This window comes from Barbus barbus (genome assembly GCF_936440315.1).
Source record: "Barbus barbus genome assembly, chromosome: 21".
Lineage (NCBI taxonomy): Eukaryota > Metazoa > Chordata > Actinopteri > Cypriniformes > Cyprinidae > Barbus > Barbus barbus.
The window spans coordinates 8,996,285-9,008,547 of NC_136749.1; the positions used below are offsets into that span (position 1 = coordinate 8,996,285).

A 12,263-nucleotide genomic window follows, 5' to 3' on the forward strand; every position below is an offset into this window, starting at 1 on the left:
TATTTTCAGCATTGACCCAATATTAAATGCTTCCTCACTGTCTCTCCTGCAGTTTGCATGTGTGTGTGCTATATTTATGTATGGACTGAAGGTTCCTGATGAATGCACGACCCCTCCACTCCACCTCTCCCGAGGCTCCGTGCGGAAATAAAGCAGAACACGTAATGATTCCAGGCCTTGAAAATTCTTTCACAGCCTGTAGAGGGGCTCAGACATTCCCCTGAGACAGACATCCCCTTCTCTATCTGTCTGTCAGCCAGTAAAGTTGGCCAGACCCCTCTCTCTCTCTCTCTTTATCTCTCTTTCTCTCCCAAGCCTCACTCAGACCTCTAATTAAAACCCCCATCGATTTATTTCCCTCCTTCTTCTGCCTTCTTTCTGCTCTTCTTTGTCTGTTTATCATGTTTTTAATCGGCCCCTGGACCTGAGCTCGCTGCAGGATTAGACAGTGTCTTTGACCCTAGAGTCGAAAGACCCAGACAACACCGTCCCGACACCTCCGGTTTTACCCAGCTCCCCCTGTTGGCCTCACCCAGCCTCCGGTGTCTGCCCTGGGGGAGAGATGAGAAGGGCAGAGGCTTGGCTCTCTCTATCTGACAGCACCTCTGCCCTCTCTGGTTAGGTTCACTCTCCACTTTTGAAAATAGTAGATGCTACACAAAAGTGGAATTGATGATCTACACTTTTTGTTGTTGCCGGTTTTATAGCAGGCAGTGTTTGCCTTACTGGAACTGATTTACTGCCTTATATTACAGCAATAAGCAACAAAAAGCCGTGTGATACAGTGATAATACCGTGGTTAAGGGGAGTTGTTTTGCACAACATGGAATAAAATTCCAAAATGACTAACTTTGATCAAATAACTTGCACAGCCTTGGGTTGCATATTTTCTTTACAAAAGAGGTAATATCAATATTTTGAAGACATTTTGCTGATTATAAGTAACTTTGCAACTACATGTCAACTGCCAGTCAATCGAGTATTAGTAGACCGTCTGCTTAAAATCTGCCAACACTTTTTTTTAGTCATAGTCAATTTTGATTGTTTACTATAAACTTTGCAAGTCCATGTCAACTTACTCTACTAACCTTAACCTAACAGTCTACTAATGAGAGTAAGGTGTCATGTAGTTGCAAACTTACCTTTAGTTAGTAGAATGTGTAAAGTGGTCTAAAAATAAATAGTGTTACTGTGTAAAAGTGTAATTATTGTTAATAATGTTTAATATTTTATTAGATTTTGATATAATTAATTACAATATCCAGTTATGTTATACTTTATCATTCAGCTGAACTGAAAAATGCATTTTCGACACGTTCTTGCTCCGTCCATTCAATAAATGCACATCTTGAATTAGTGAGGTTTACATAGCTCACATTCACTGAAAAAAATCTAAACTTTAGCTATTATTAAGCACCAGTGAGCATAAAGCATGGTTTAACCATTTATTGTACTAAAAATAAATAATTGGAATACATGTTTTAAATTATATAATATTTTGAAAATGTGTAACCCAATTAAGAAGTAATTATTAGAAATTATTTAATTAATTATTAGAATAGTGACTATATAGTTGTGATTTGTCAGAACTAACTACCCTCTTTTGAAATTAAAAACTACTGTCAGGATTTACTAAAGGCATGCAGTGAAAAATTAGTGATGAGAAGTTTTCCTTTCAGATCCAAATTTTCTTGGAGTTTTTAAGTAAATTAGTAGGTTTCTGGTTGACAACTAACTGGTATTTGCACCATTATTTAATGTACAAAAACACGTCTTATCCCATTTAACCCTTTTAGAAGGATAATTAATTTACAGTCACTGATTATTTTGTAATGCATTACATCCAATGCATTTAGGTTTAGTTTAGGTTTAGACTAGTCTTAAAAGTTAGCCATCTAATTTTTTTTTTTTCTTTGAAACTGGCCATAATATTTAAAATTCACTTACATGAAATTGTAGATTAGTCTAAGTTAAATACAAAAGTAAGACTGATTACCCCTTTGCTAACTGCAAGTTTGTCAAACTTGTACTTCAGACGCAGTCTTTACATAGAGGCTAAGTTTATGCAACTGGCCCCTGGTCACTATATGATCTCTCCTTCCAAGCAGAATTGTATGCTCGATTTGTCATTAACCCACCCTGATTGTTAAGAACAGTGGTTCTTAACCTTTTTCACTTAAGGTCCCTGTTTGTCTGAGACTATATTCAAAATCCCTCCTATCTAAGCTGATAGGTACCTCTGTTTCTTCTGTAATAAAATAGACAAACTTAAAAGAAGGATGTCTTTTTAATAAGGTACATCTTTCTTTTCAGTGGTCTTTTATCATTTTAAATAAGATTATGCTAATATAACTAAATTTAAATAATATTAAGACTTACTGGGGCCCGCCGAGAAGTTTGCCAAGGCTCCCTAGTTGAGAACCACTTGTTTATAAACATGAAACACATCTCTCTATCACTAATAAACAGTTCAGGCTGTGTAGAATTCAAATTATGCTTAGTCACAGCAATATCCACTAATTTACACACAGCTTTGAACGTGGCACTTTCAGACTTTTTTCCCTTTGATATTGATTTTAGATATTTTGAGATTTTAATAGAAGACTATTTTTGTTTTTTTTAGGAGCAGCAGAATAACACAGTCGGCAGCACGATGCAGAACGCCATGGCTCTCCTCTGCAATCTGATTGGACAGAAGGGCACAGACCTCCGACCGTTCTACCAGCAAGGTGCAGTGCATCTGAACGTCGCTCGCTTTGATATATATCGGCCCTCCGGTTTCTAGCCTGTCTCTTGAACCAGAACACACAAACCCACACAGTCTTTTCACCCAGACGCTGCCACGCACATGAAAAGGGCCTGCATTCAGAGAGCTGCCCTTGTTTTGTTTTGGAGTGTTTTCATTCCATTACCAGACCCTTATTGCTCTCATCTCACTGTCTGACTCTTGTGTGTGACTCTGATGGAGGGGGAGGGCGTTCAGCTGCCTTTTTAAGGGCTTCAACCAGATACTGCTGCTTTTATCAGCGTGGACTCTTGTGTGGCGGCCCTGTAGCCCGCATCTACTTAGTGTCCCACCCATCTAGCCCTCACATCACCCACTGTCCGGGCTTGGGCATCTAAAAAAGCCTCCCCTCGCCTCCTGTTTTCGTCTGTCGCTATCTACCCAGGTACTGGGCAGCCTCTCACTCATTCTCTCATCTGCACAAGTTGCTGTCAGTTGCCTCTCTGTTCATGCCCATGCAAGGCTGTTTTTTTTGTTGTTTTTTTCCAGCCTGCCGTGTGAATGACCGGTCTCACCCTGACGCTTTCAGCTCTCTGTGCTGAATTATTGAGTAATGGATTCCTATAGCCTTATTCATGTTGACAGTTTTGGACCTGCTTGCCTGTCTTCGCCGCACCATAGGGCGAGATGGACACTGAGGTGTGTGTGGGTGTGCGTTTGTGTGTTTTTTTTTTTGTTTTTTTTACAAAAGGAGATGAGTCAGATTCACACACACTCTCCACATTCAACACGCTGTGAAGAGGGGGGAACCATGGTAAAAGGAGCGTCGGTTCGCACTTACATTCACACACAGTTCTAGAGAAGGTGAGATTCACATTGACTGCATTAAGTAACACGTACTTAGCGCGCATTATAAGAAGAGGGTGGTAGCTGGAGCTGGTAACCATGATTTTTACCAAGTAAAACATATTCTTGTATGTGCATCTTTATTGATCTTTAAAAAAAGAAAAACTCTCAACCAATCAGACTTTAGGGTTAGAATTAGGACTACAACTGCATGACTAGATCCAAAAATAATTTTATGATTTTTTTGAGAAATATTGCGATTTAGGGTTTAGTAATTAAATCTGTCATTTACTCAGCATCATGTTGTTCCATTGAAAGCAAAGAGAATGAAAACTGTTTAGTTACCGACATTCTTCTTGTATTTAGCAAAGTCAATCATAAGGTTTAGAATGACATTTTTCATTTTTGGGTAGACCATCCCTTAAACATCTAATTGTTGCTGCTTAGAAACTTGTGGCGCTTCTTGGTATATATACAGAACTTAGTAGGATTGTACCAGCCGTCCGTATGGCCTTAAGGCCTGTTCACTCCAACACAAATGTTCTGCATAAAAATCTGGTTTTACCGGGTGTGCCTCACACAAGATTCAAGATTCAAGATTTTTATTCGTCACATACACAATTATACAGAGTATAACCAGCAGTGAAATGTAAGTCAATTCCGCTGCAAGGACAGTGCATTGTGTAGAATACAAATATTAAGAAAAAGTAGAAAAAAATATAAATATAAATGTGCAGGTCAGTATGTTGTTGACATAAATAGTAATATAACAGGAATGTGCAAAAACGTTGTACAGGATATTTAAATAGCAGCAATATGAGGTAGAACAAATTATGAATAGCTTATTGATATATTGATATTAACATGGAGTCATGGAGTGATGTTATGACACAGAGTTAGAGTTTAGGAGCCTGATGGCCTGGGGGAAGAAGCTCCTCCTAAGTCTCTCAGTTTTTGCCATCAGGCTACGGAAGCGCTTACCAGATGGAAGCAAAGTGAATAGACGGTTACCAGGGTGATTAGAGTCCTTGAAGATTTTAACAGCTCTATTTTTGCAGCGTTTGAGGTAGATGTCCTACAGAGAGAGGAGAGCAGACCCTGAGACTCTCTGTAGTGCTTTGCAGTCCTGATTGGAGCTGTTTCCATACCACACTGAGATGCACTGAGTCAATACACTTTCTATGGTCCCTGAATAGAAAGTTTTCAGGATTGCTGGTGAGACCCTGAATTTCCTCAGCTGTCGCAGATGGTACAATCTTTGCCTGGCTTTCTTAACCTGTGTTTGGATGTGTGTAGTCCAAGTCAGGTTCTCGGAGATGTTTACACCAAGGTACTTGAAGCTACTCACCCTCTCCACAGGGGTCCCACTGATCATAAGAGGAGTGTACGTCCTGAAAAGTGAAGCTGCGGGCTCTTGGATCACCCCCTGGTGGCTGGCTGCAGTACAGGTCATAAACCCCGCCCTCTCCATGTAAACGAATGGGACTCAAGTCAAAATAAAAAAAAAAATATGCTTCTAATGCAGTTTTCTGAAATATGGTTTTGGTCATTTAAGTTGGTTGTTCCCATGCTGATGTATGTTCAATTGTTCGTTTTTGTAATAAGTCGGATTTTAGCTAGTAATTTGATGCTATAAAAAAACGGGGCGTGTCGTTATGATTGATTGGGTCTGCGAGAGTTTGGATGCTGGCTCCAAACGAATCTCTACTGCACAGACTCAGGCTCCAAATGGCATCATTTATTCACGATGACAGCGGCCATACTGAGATGCTTTGACTTCACTTTTCTATAGTGGAAGGTAGTGGAGACACATCGTCCATCTTTTTTTTACAGTCTATGGTTCATACATATGCAAACAATGTCAGATGGGCTGAACAAAAATGCAAATTCACTCTCTGATAGTAGGTGTCACTTATGGAGGAGCAGAAATAGAGTGCTCCACAAAGGCAGCGGTGTGTACCTTTCCATTTCCGACACTCAATTGCATTGGTGAAGAAAGGAATGCAAACAGTATTTACATGCTTTCAAAAGCCATTCAGATGTTTGTATTTGCTTTGGTTTTTATGAGACAGCACCAAATACAAGAGTACAGAGACAGAAGAGCCAGTTCTAGATCCTATCTATTGTCTGTTTGTTAGTGTCACAAAAACATAATTTTGTATAACAGCAGCAGCTCTGGGCATGTTACCAAATGCATGGATCTTATTGGTTGGCCTTTTTCACAGTGCAATGGAAAAAAGATTAGAACACCAAAAAAAGCTATAAAAAAAAATAAATCTGTCACACTGACAGCATGTAAATGTTCATGCTGATCTGAACAGACGTATTAACAGCTGTTCATTCAAATTAAAATGTTTATCGCACCAAATTTTCTTAGTGACTACTAATCAGGTTTGTAACTAACTCTCCACATCATTTAGTTGCAACATTTGTTAAGTCAATACTTAGCTTTTTGTAAGCACTCTAAATAATATGTACAGTAGTTGTAAAAAATGGCATTTTGATAATATTGAGCAACCTTCACATTTATAAACAAGCCGTGTTTTAGTGTATCTGATTCCCCCCCCCCACACACACAACTTTCAACAGAAGAAAAAAAGTTATGAAATAAAAATCATTTAAAGTACATTACACAAGTAATAACGCAAAAATAGTGCATTTTGTTTTTTGTTTGTATGTGTTCAAAACTGGTATGCACAAGTTGAGCATTCAGATCAGGTTCATGCTAGTGAGCCATTAAGAACTCTCTCTAAAAATGTAAATGAACACACGTCAATATCATATGTGTATGAAGTAATGATGTCTGCCATGTAAAACATCAGCCATTTATGTATTTATTTATTATTATTCATTAATTCATTATTTCCTTATGGGAGTGAGGGGTATAGTCTGAATATTTTATGTCTGGATATTCCATTTGTATTTTTCACATGAAGATGTGTTTTTACAAGTCACTTCCTGTCTATCCACTGTAGTGAAGCTGACCATGAACACACACATCCCAAGCCATCCACATAAGTAGAGGCCTGTAATGGCTTGTTTTCTGGTAGATCTGTGCACAGCACGCTTCCCCATATCACAACAAACCCTCATGGACCTCTTCTTCTGTCTAAGCGGTCCAGGCTGCTGCAGGCTGGAATCAGACACAACAAACCCTGCCATCCGCACCTGTTTTTTTTTTTTTTACAGCACAGGGTCATCTACAAGCCATCTCATACAACCAGCATTGTTATCAGCACTCCTCCTCTTGGAGAGCTCTGACCCAGCACTAAATATAACCTCCACAATTAGCGCTATCTTGCTAATGCCAGTCACCTCGGCTCTGCTCTAGAAGAGGGAAAATGCTGTAATTCTTTTAGGTGAGAGCTGGAGAGCTTGGGCACAGGATGCAGACACAAGAAGTGAAGGAGGGAGTAAGAGAGAGTCAAAGAAAAAAACGAGAAAATGTGAGTTGGGTTAGGGGTTGATTGAGATGAGGAAAGAGTGAGAGAGAAGCGAGATGAGTTTTATAATTGGTGAGATTTGTTGGGGTGAAAGATAACAGACGGAGAAGTAATAAGCAAGAGGAAGAAACCGACAGAGAGGCTGTGGAAAACAAGAGAGTTCAGTGTTCAGAAACTACCTTGAAACTGTAGCTTGCCAAGTTAGTCATAAGTTTTATTTCACATTGACTTCCATTGTATTTTTGTCCATACAATAGATGTAAATTGGAACCGAAACTGTTTAGTTTTAGCCAACGTTCTTGAAAATATCTTCTTGTGTGTTCTCCAGATGAAAGACAGTCATACAGGGTGTGGAATGACAAAAAGGGGAGTAAACAATGACACAGTTTTAGTTTTGGGTGGACTATCCCTTTAGGACTAATTGCACTAAGTGCAAATAGCCCGCTGAAGTCCACCCACCAACGTGTGATTGGGGTAGTCAACACTACAATAGACACTTATCAGACATTAGCTCCAGTGGCATAGATGGGAAAGCGCATACTTTTTGATGCGATCAACCCGAGTTCGAAAACGCCTTTAGCCAAACTTTTTTTTTATCCCTTTTCAAATCTCATATCACATTGCAAAGGCATTTATTTAAAAAAAAAACAGGCAGAAGGTCAAACCAGAGAAGCAGTTAGATCGTTCGGCTCCCTCTGCTGGCTAGACGTTACAGAACCCCTCCCTCTAGGAGCTCTACGTGGACATCCCCGTGGTCGTGGTGCTGGTCGATCGGGTCTGGCTCGATGAAACTCTTCAATGAGTGATGGATCCAGAATGTCCCAGGCGGCTACCGATCGCTCCTCAGGTCCATAGCCCTCCCAGTCCACCAGATAATGGAGCTGACCACCTCTTCGTCTCGAGAAGTCCAGTCTTAGTCTTAGTCCAGTAACTCATTCACCCTATATGCTGGGGTTCCATCAAAGTCCAGGGGTGGTGGTGGTTCTGGGGCTTCATGGCCAGGATCAGCTCCCGGATGGACAGGTTTGAAGAGGGACACATGGAAGGAGGGAGAGATACGATAGTTAGCAGGAAGCTCCAATTGGTATGTTACATCATTGATTTGTCTCAGTATTTTGAAAGGACCCACATACCTGGGACAGGAGCTTCCTGCTTGGTAGCCGCAAATTGATGTCCTTTGTGGAGAGCCAGACCCGTTTTCCTGGTTGGTAGGGAAGGTGTGGGCGACGTCGTCTGTTGGCCTGGAATTCCTGTATTCTCACGGCCCACTGGAGACGAACATGAGCACTGTCCCACACCCTCTTACTACGCTGAATCCAGTCGTCCACTGCAGGAAGCGAGGAGGGTTCACCAGACCACTGGAACAGAGGCGGTTGGAACCCCAGGACGCAATGGAAGGGGGTTAGACCTGTAGAGGAGTGGGTTAGAGCGTATTCCGTCCATGGTTGGAACTCAGACCATCTGTGTTGTTCATGGCTGCAGTAACTTCGAAGATATCTTCCTATCTCTTGGTTGAGCCGTTCGACTTGCCCGTTGGCTTGTGGGTGATAGCCTGAAGTTAGACTGACGTTGATATCCAATTGACTGCAGAATGCCCTCCAGACCTGAGACGTGAATTGGGTACCTTGATCACTGACTATGTCTTCTGGTAGACCATAGACCCTGAAGATGTGTTGGAAGAGGGTTTGAGCGGTGGGTAATTTAGGAAGTGGAATGAGACGGCAGGACTTCGAGAACCTGTCGATGATGACCAGGACAGTGGTGTTATTATTTGATAGTGGAAGGTCAGTGACAAAGTCGATAGACAGATGGGACCATGGCCGTTGAGGAATGGGTAAAGGTTTGAGCAAACCTGAAGGCAATTCTTTAGGGTTTTTTGACTGAGCACAGATCTGACATTATTTGACATAATGGGTGACGTCTCGAGCCATGTTAATCCACCAGAAAGATTTCTGTAAAAGTTGAAGGGTTCGAGAGATACCTGCATGGCCGGAGCAGAGAGAAGTATGAACCCATTGCATGATTCATTGTCTCAAAACTTGAGGTACATAATGTTTTCCTGGGGGTGGGTTTGTGGGTGAGGGATCTTGTCGTTCTGCTTCTCTTAGTTCTTCCATGATGTCTCAAGAGACTGGGGCTAGGATGATCGTGCTGGGTAGGATGGGACCGGAGATGTGGTGTTCTGTGGAAGGGTCATATTGCCTGGAAAGAGCGTCTGCTTTACCGTTCTTGCTGCCAGGTCGATAGGTTACTGTAAAGTTGAAGCGTGTGAAGAATAATGCCCAACGGGCTTGACGGGGGTTAAGACGTTTGGCACCTTTTATATATTCAAGATTCTTATGGTCAGTTATCACTTGAAAGGGGTGAAGAACTCCCTCAAGCCAGTGACACCATTCTTCTATAGCTGCTTTCATGGAGAGTAGTTCCTTATTTCCAACATCATAGCTACGCTCTGCGGGGTTCAGTTTCCTGGAGAAGAAATTACATGGATACAATTTGCTTGGTTGCCCTTGCCTCTGTGAGAGTACTGCACCTATGCCACAGTCTGAGGCATCCACTTCTTGGATGAATGGTTCGTTCGGATCAGGATGCTTCAGGATAGGGGCAGTCGTAAATCGTTCTTTCAATGCGTGGAAAGCGTTGTCAGCTTTTGATGTCCAAACCAGCTTTGAGGGTTTATTCTTGAGGAGTGAGGTGAGGGGAGAGGCCACCATGCTATAATTTTGAATAAACCTCCTGTAGAAATTGGCAAAGCCAAGGAATCTCTGCAGATCCTTGATGGTTCGTGGTTGTGGCCATTCCGTGACTGCCTGAACTTTGAGATCGTTCATCTTGACGCCCTGTGAACTGATGTGGTAACCCAGGTAGAAGGTTTGATTGACGTGGAATTCACACTTTTCAGCCTTGACATATAATTTATTATCTAGAAGTCGGGAAAGGACTGTTCTGACATGGGAGATGTGTTCCTGTTCAGTTTTGGAAAAGATGAGGATATCATCGATGTAGGCGACCACAAACTTATTTAGAAGATCCTTGAAGATTTCATTGATGAAAGATTGCAATATTGCAGGAGAGTTGGCTAGCCCATACAGCATTACCTAATATTCATAGTGCCCCCTGGTGGTGAAAAAGGCTGTTTTCCATTCATCCCCTTCTTTGATCCTGATGAGATTATATGCACTTCGGAGATCGAGTTTGGTGTAGCTCTTGGTCTCTCTGAGTTGTTCTAGTGCAGATGGTACTAATGGAAGGGGATAACGGAATTGAAAGGTAATGTTATTCAGTCCTCTATAATCAATACACGGTCTTAGACCACCATTTTTTTCTCCACAAAGAAGAATCCTGCAGCTGCTGGGGAGGTTGATGGTCGAATAAAACCGGAGTTCAGAGCTTCATCAACATACTCCTCCATGGCTTGAGTTTAGTTTCTAGAAAGTGGATATATTTTACTCTTGGGGGGTTGTGTATTGGGCAGGAGGTCGATGGCACAGTCCCATGGTCTGTGTGGGGGAAGTTGAGTGGCTTTTACCTTGCTGAATACGTCAGAGAGATTTTGGTATTAATGGGGGACATGAACTTTCTTGTGTGTTTCAGGACTTTCCACACTGGTTGTGAGACATGATTGAGGTTTTGCAGTGATACAATGATTCATACAGAAGGATGACCAGCGTGTTAATTCACCTTGATGCCATGAGAGTTCGGGGTCGTGAGTAGAGAGCCATGGATATCCCAAAACAACTTTGTGTTTAGGAGAGTCGATGATGTAAAAGGTGATGGATTCTTTATGAAGAATTCCAACCTGGAGTGTGAGCGTCTTGGTTTGGTGAGTGATGCACTTGCCAATCTGTGCATTATTGATAGCCTTGACTTGAATTGGTGGGGTGCATGGTTGTGTTGGAATTTTATGTTTTGTGACAATGTCCTGGTGGATTAGATTCAGGGCAGCTCCCGAGTCGATCATCGCTGTGAGATCAAGAGACAAGGTATCAGATCTTAAGACAACAGGGAGTGTGAAAGTTTTGTTACTTAAAAGGGCAAGATGTTCAATATTTACCCGGGGAGTGCTTTGGAGCTTGTGGGGGCATCCTAAACTCATCCTGACTCACCGCAGTAAAAACCGCAGTAAAAACACAGGCGTTGATGTCGCCTCCGTTCTCTCTCACTCTCAGATAGTCGAGAAGTGTTTATTTGTATGGGTTCCTCAGAAGAAAACATCTCAACAGGGTTAGAAGAAAAAATGTTGGTCTGTCCACCCTTTCCACTTTTCTTCTTAGGAGTTTGTCTCATGAGGTTATCAATCCTGATGGCGAGCGTGACAAAATCGGAGAAGGAGGATCCCTCACCCTTACATCCAAGTTCTGTCAGAAGATCGCAGTTAAGGCTTTTATTAAACATAGCTTTTAAAGCAACATCATTCCATCCACTCTGGGCAGCGAGCGTTCTGAATTCAATAGCAAATTCGGCAGCGGTGCAGTTACCTTGTGTGAAGTTTATGAGCTGTATCGAAACATCTCTTCCGCCATGAGGATATTCGAATACTTTGTGGAGTTGCTGAATGAAGTACGTCACTGAACTCCTCAGTCGGGAGTCCGAGTCCCAAATGGCTGCTGCCCCATCGATAGCTCTGCCCATCAAAAGTGTCAGGATGAAAGCGCACCTTTTCCCCTCTGATTCAAATCTCTCTCCTTGGTGATCCAGGTAAACCTGCACTTGGCGAATAAAGCCCTTGCATTGTTCAGCGGTTCCATCAAATTTATCAGGGAGTGCGAAGTTTACGGTCTTCGGTGTGGGCGGAGGGAGAGATCGAATGTAGTGCATCAGATGTTTGTTGATGGACCACTGTTGGGTGAAAACAGAGTTGTTCCTGAAATCCTTGGAGCATTTCTGTTTGATATGAGACTGCTACTTGTAGATTCGGCACTTCCGCTGGATTCATATTAGGCGACGTATTCTGTAACAAGGACGCTGGAGTTTGGTTAGAATCCATAAGCTTAGAGGACAGGGCTTTAAACAGTGGTCGGTAAAACAGGCAGAAGGTCAAACCCAGAGAAGCAGTTAGATCGTTCGTCAAACACGGGCAACATCAAAGACAATGGTGATAAGGCAGGCAAAAGGTCCAAACACAAACATCAGGCGTCAGAACAAAGGGGCAGAGCATAATAGCGTAAGTCAAGATATCAGGCAGGGTCGAAGACAGGTTATCAAACAGGGACAGTAGAAGGAACAAACGCTTGGTAAGGCAGAAAGAC

The 12,263-nt window shown here is 42.0% G+C and overlaps 1 protein-coding gene across 1 annotated transcript in view; it reads left to right on the top strand.

Moving 5' to 3' along the window:
- The window catches only part of LOC306887908 (serine/threonine-protein kinase ULK4-like), a gene marked incomplete at its 5' end in the record, with an annotated part of 228,790 nt that overhangs the window by 154,653 nt on the left and 61,874 nt on the right, over nt 1-12,263 (top strand). Inside the window, 1 exon segment of the mRNA XM_079445936.1 lies at nt 2,624-2,729. Coding sequence (XP_079302062.1) covers nt 2,624-2,729 — 106 coding nt within the window.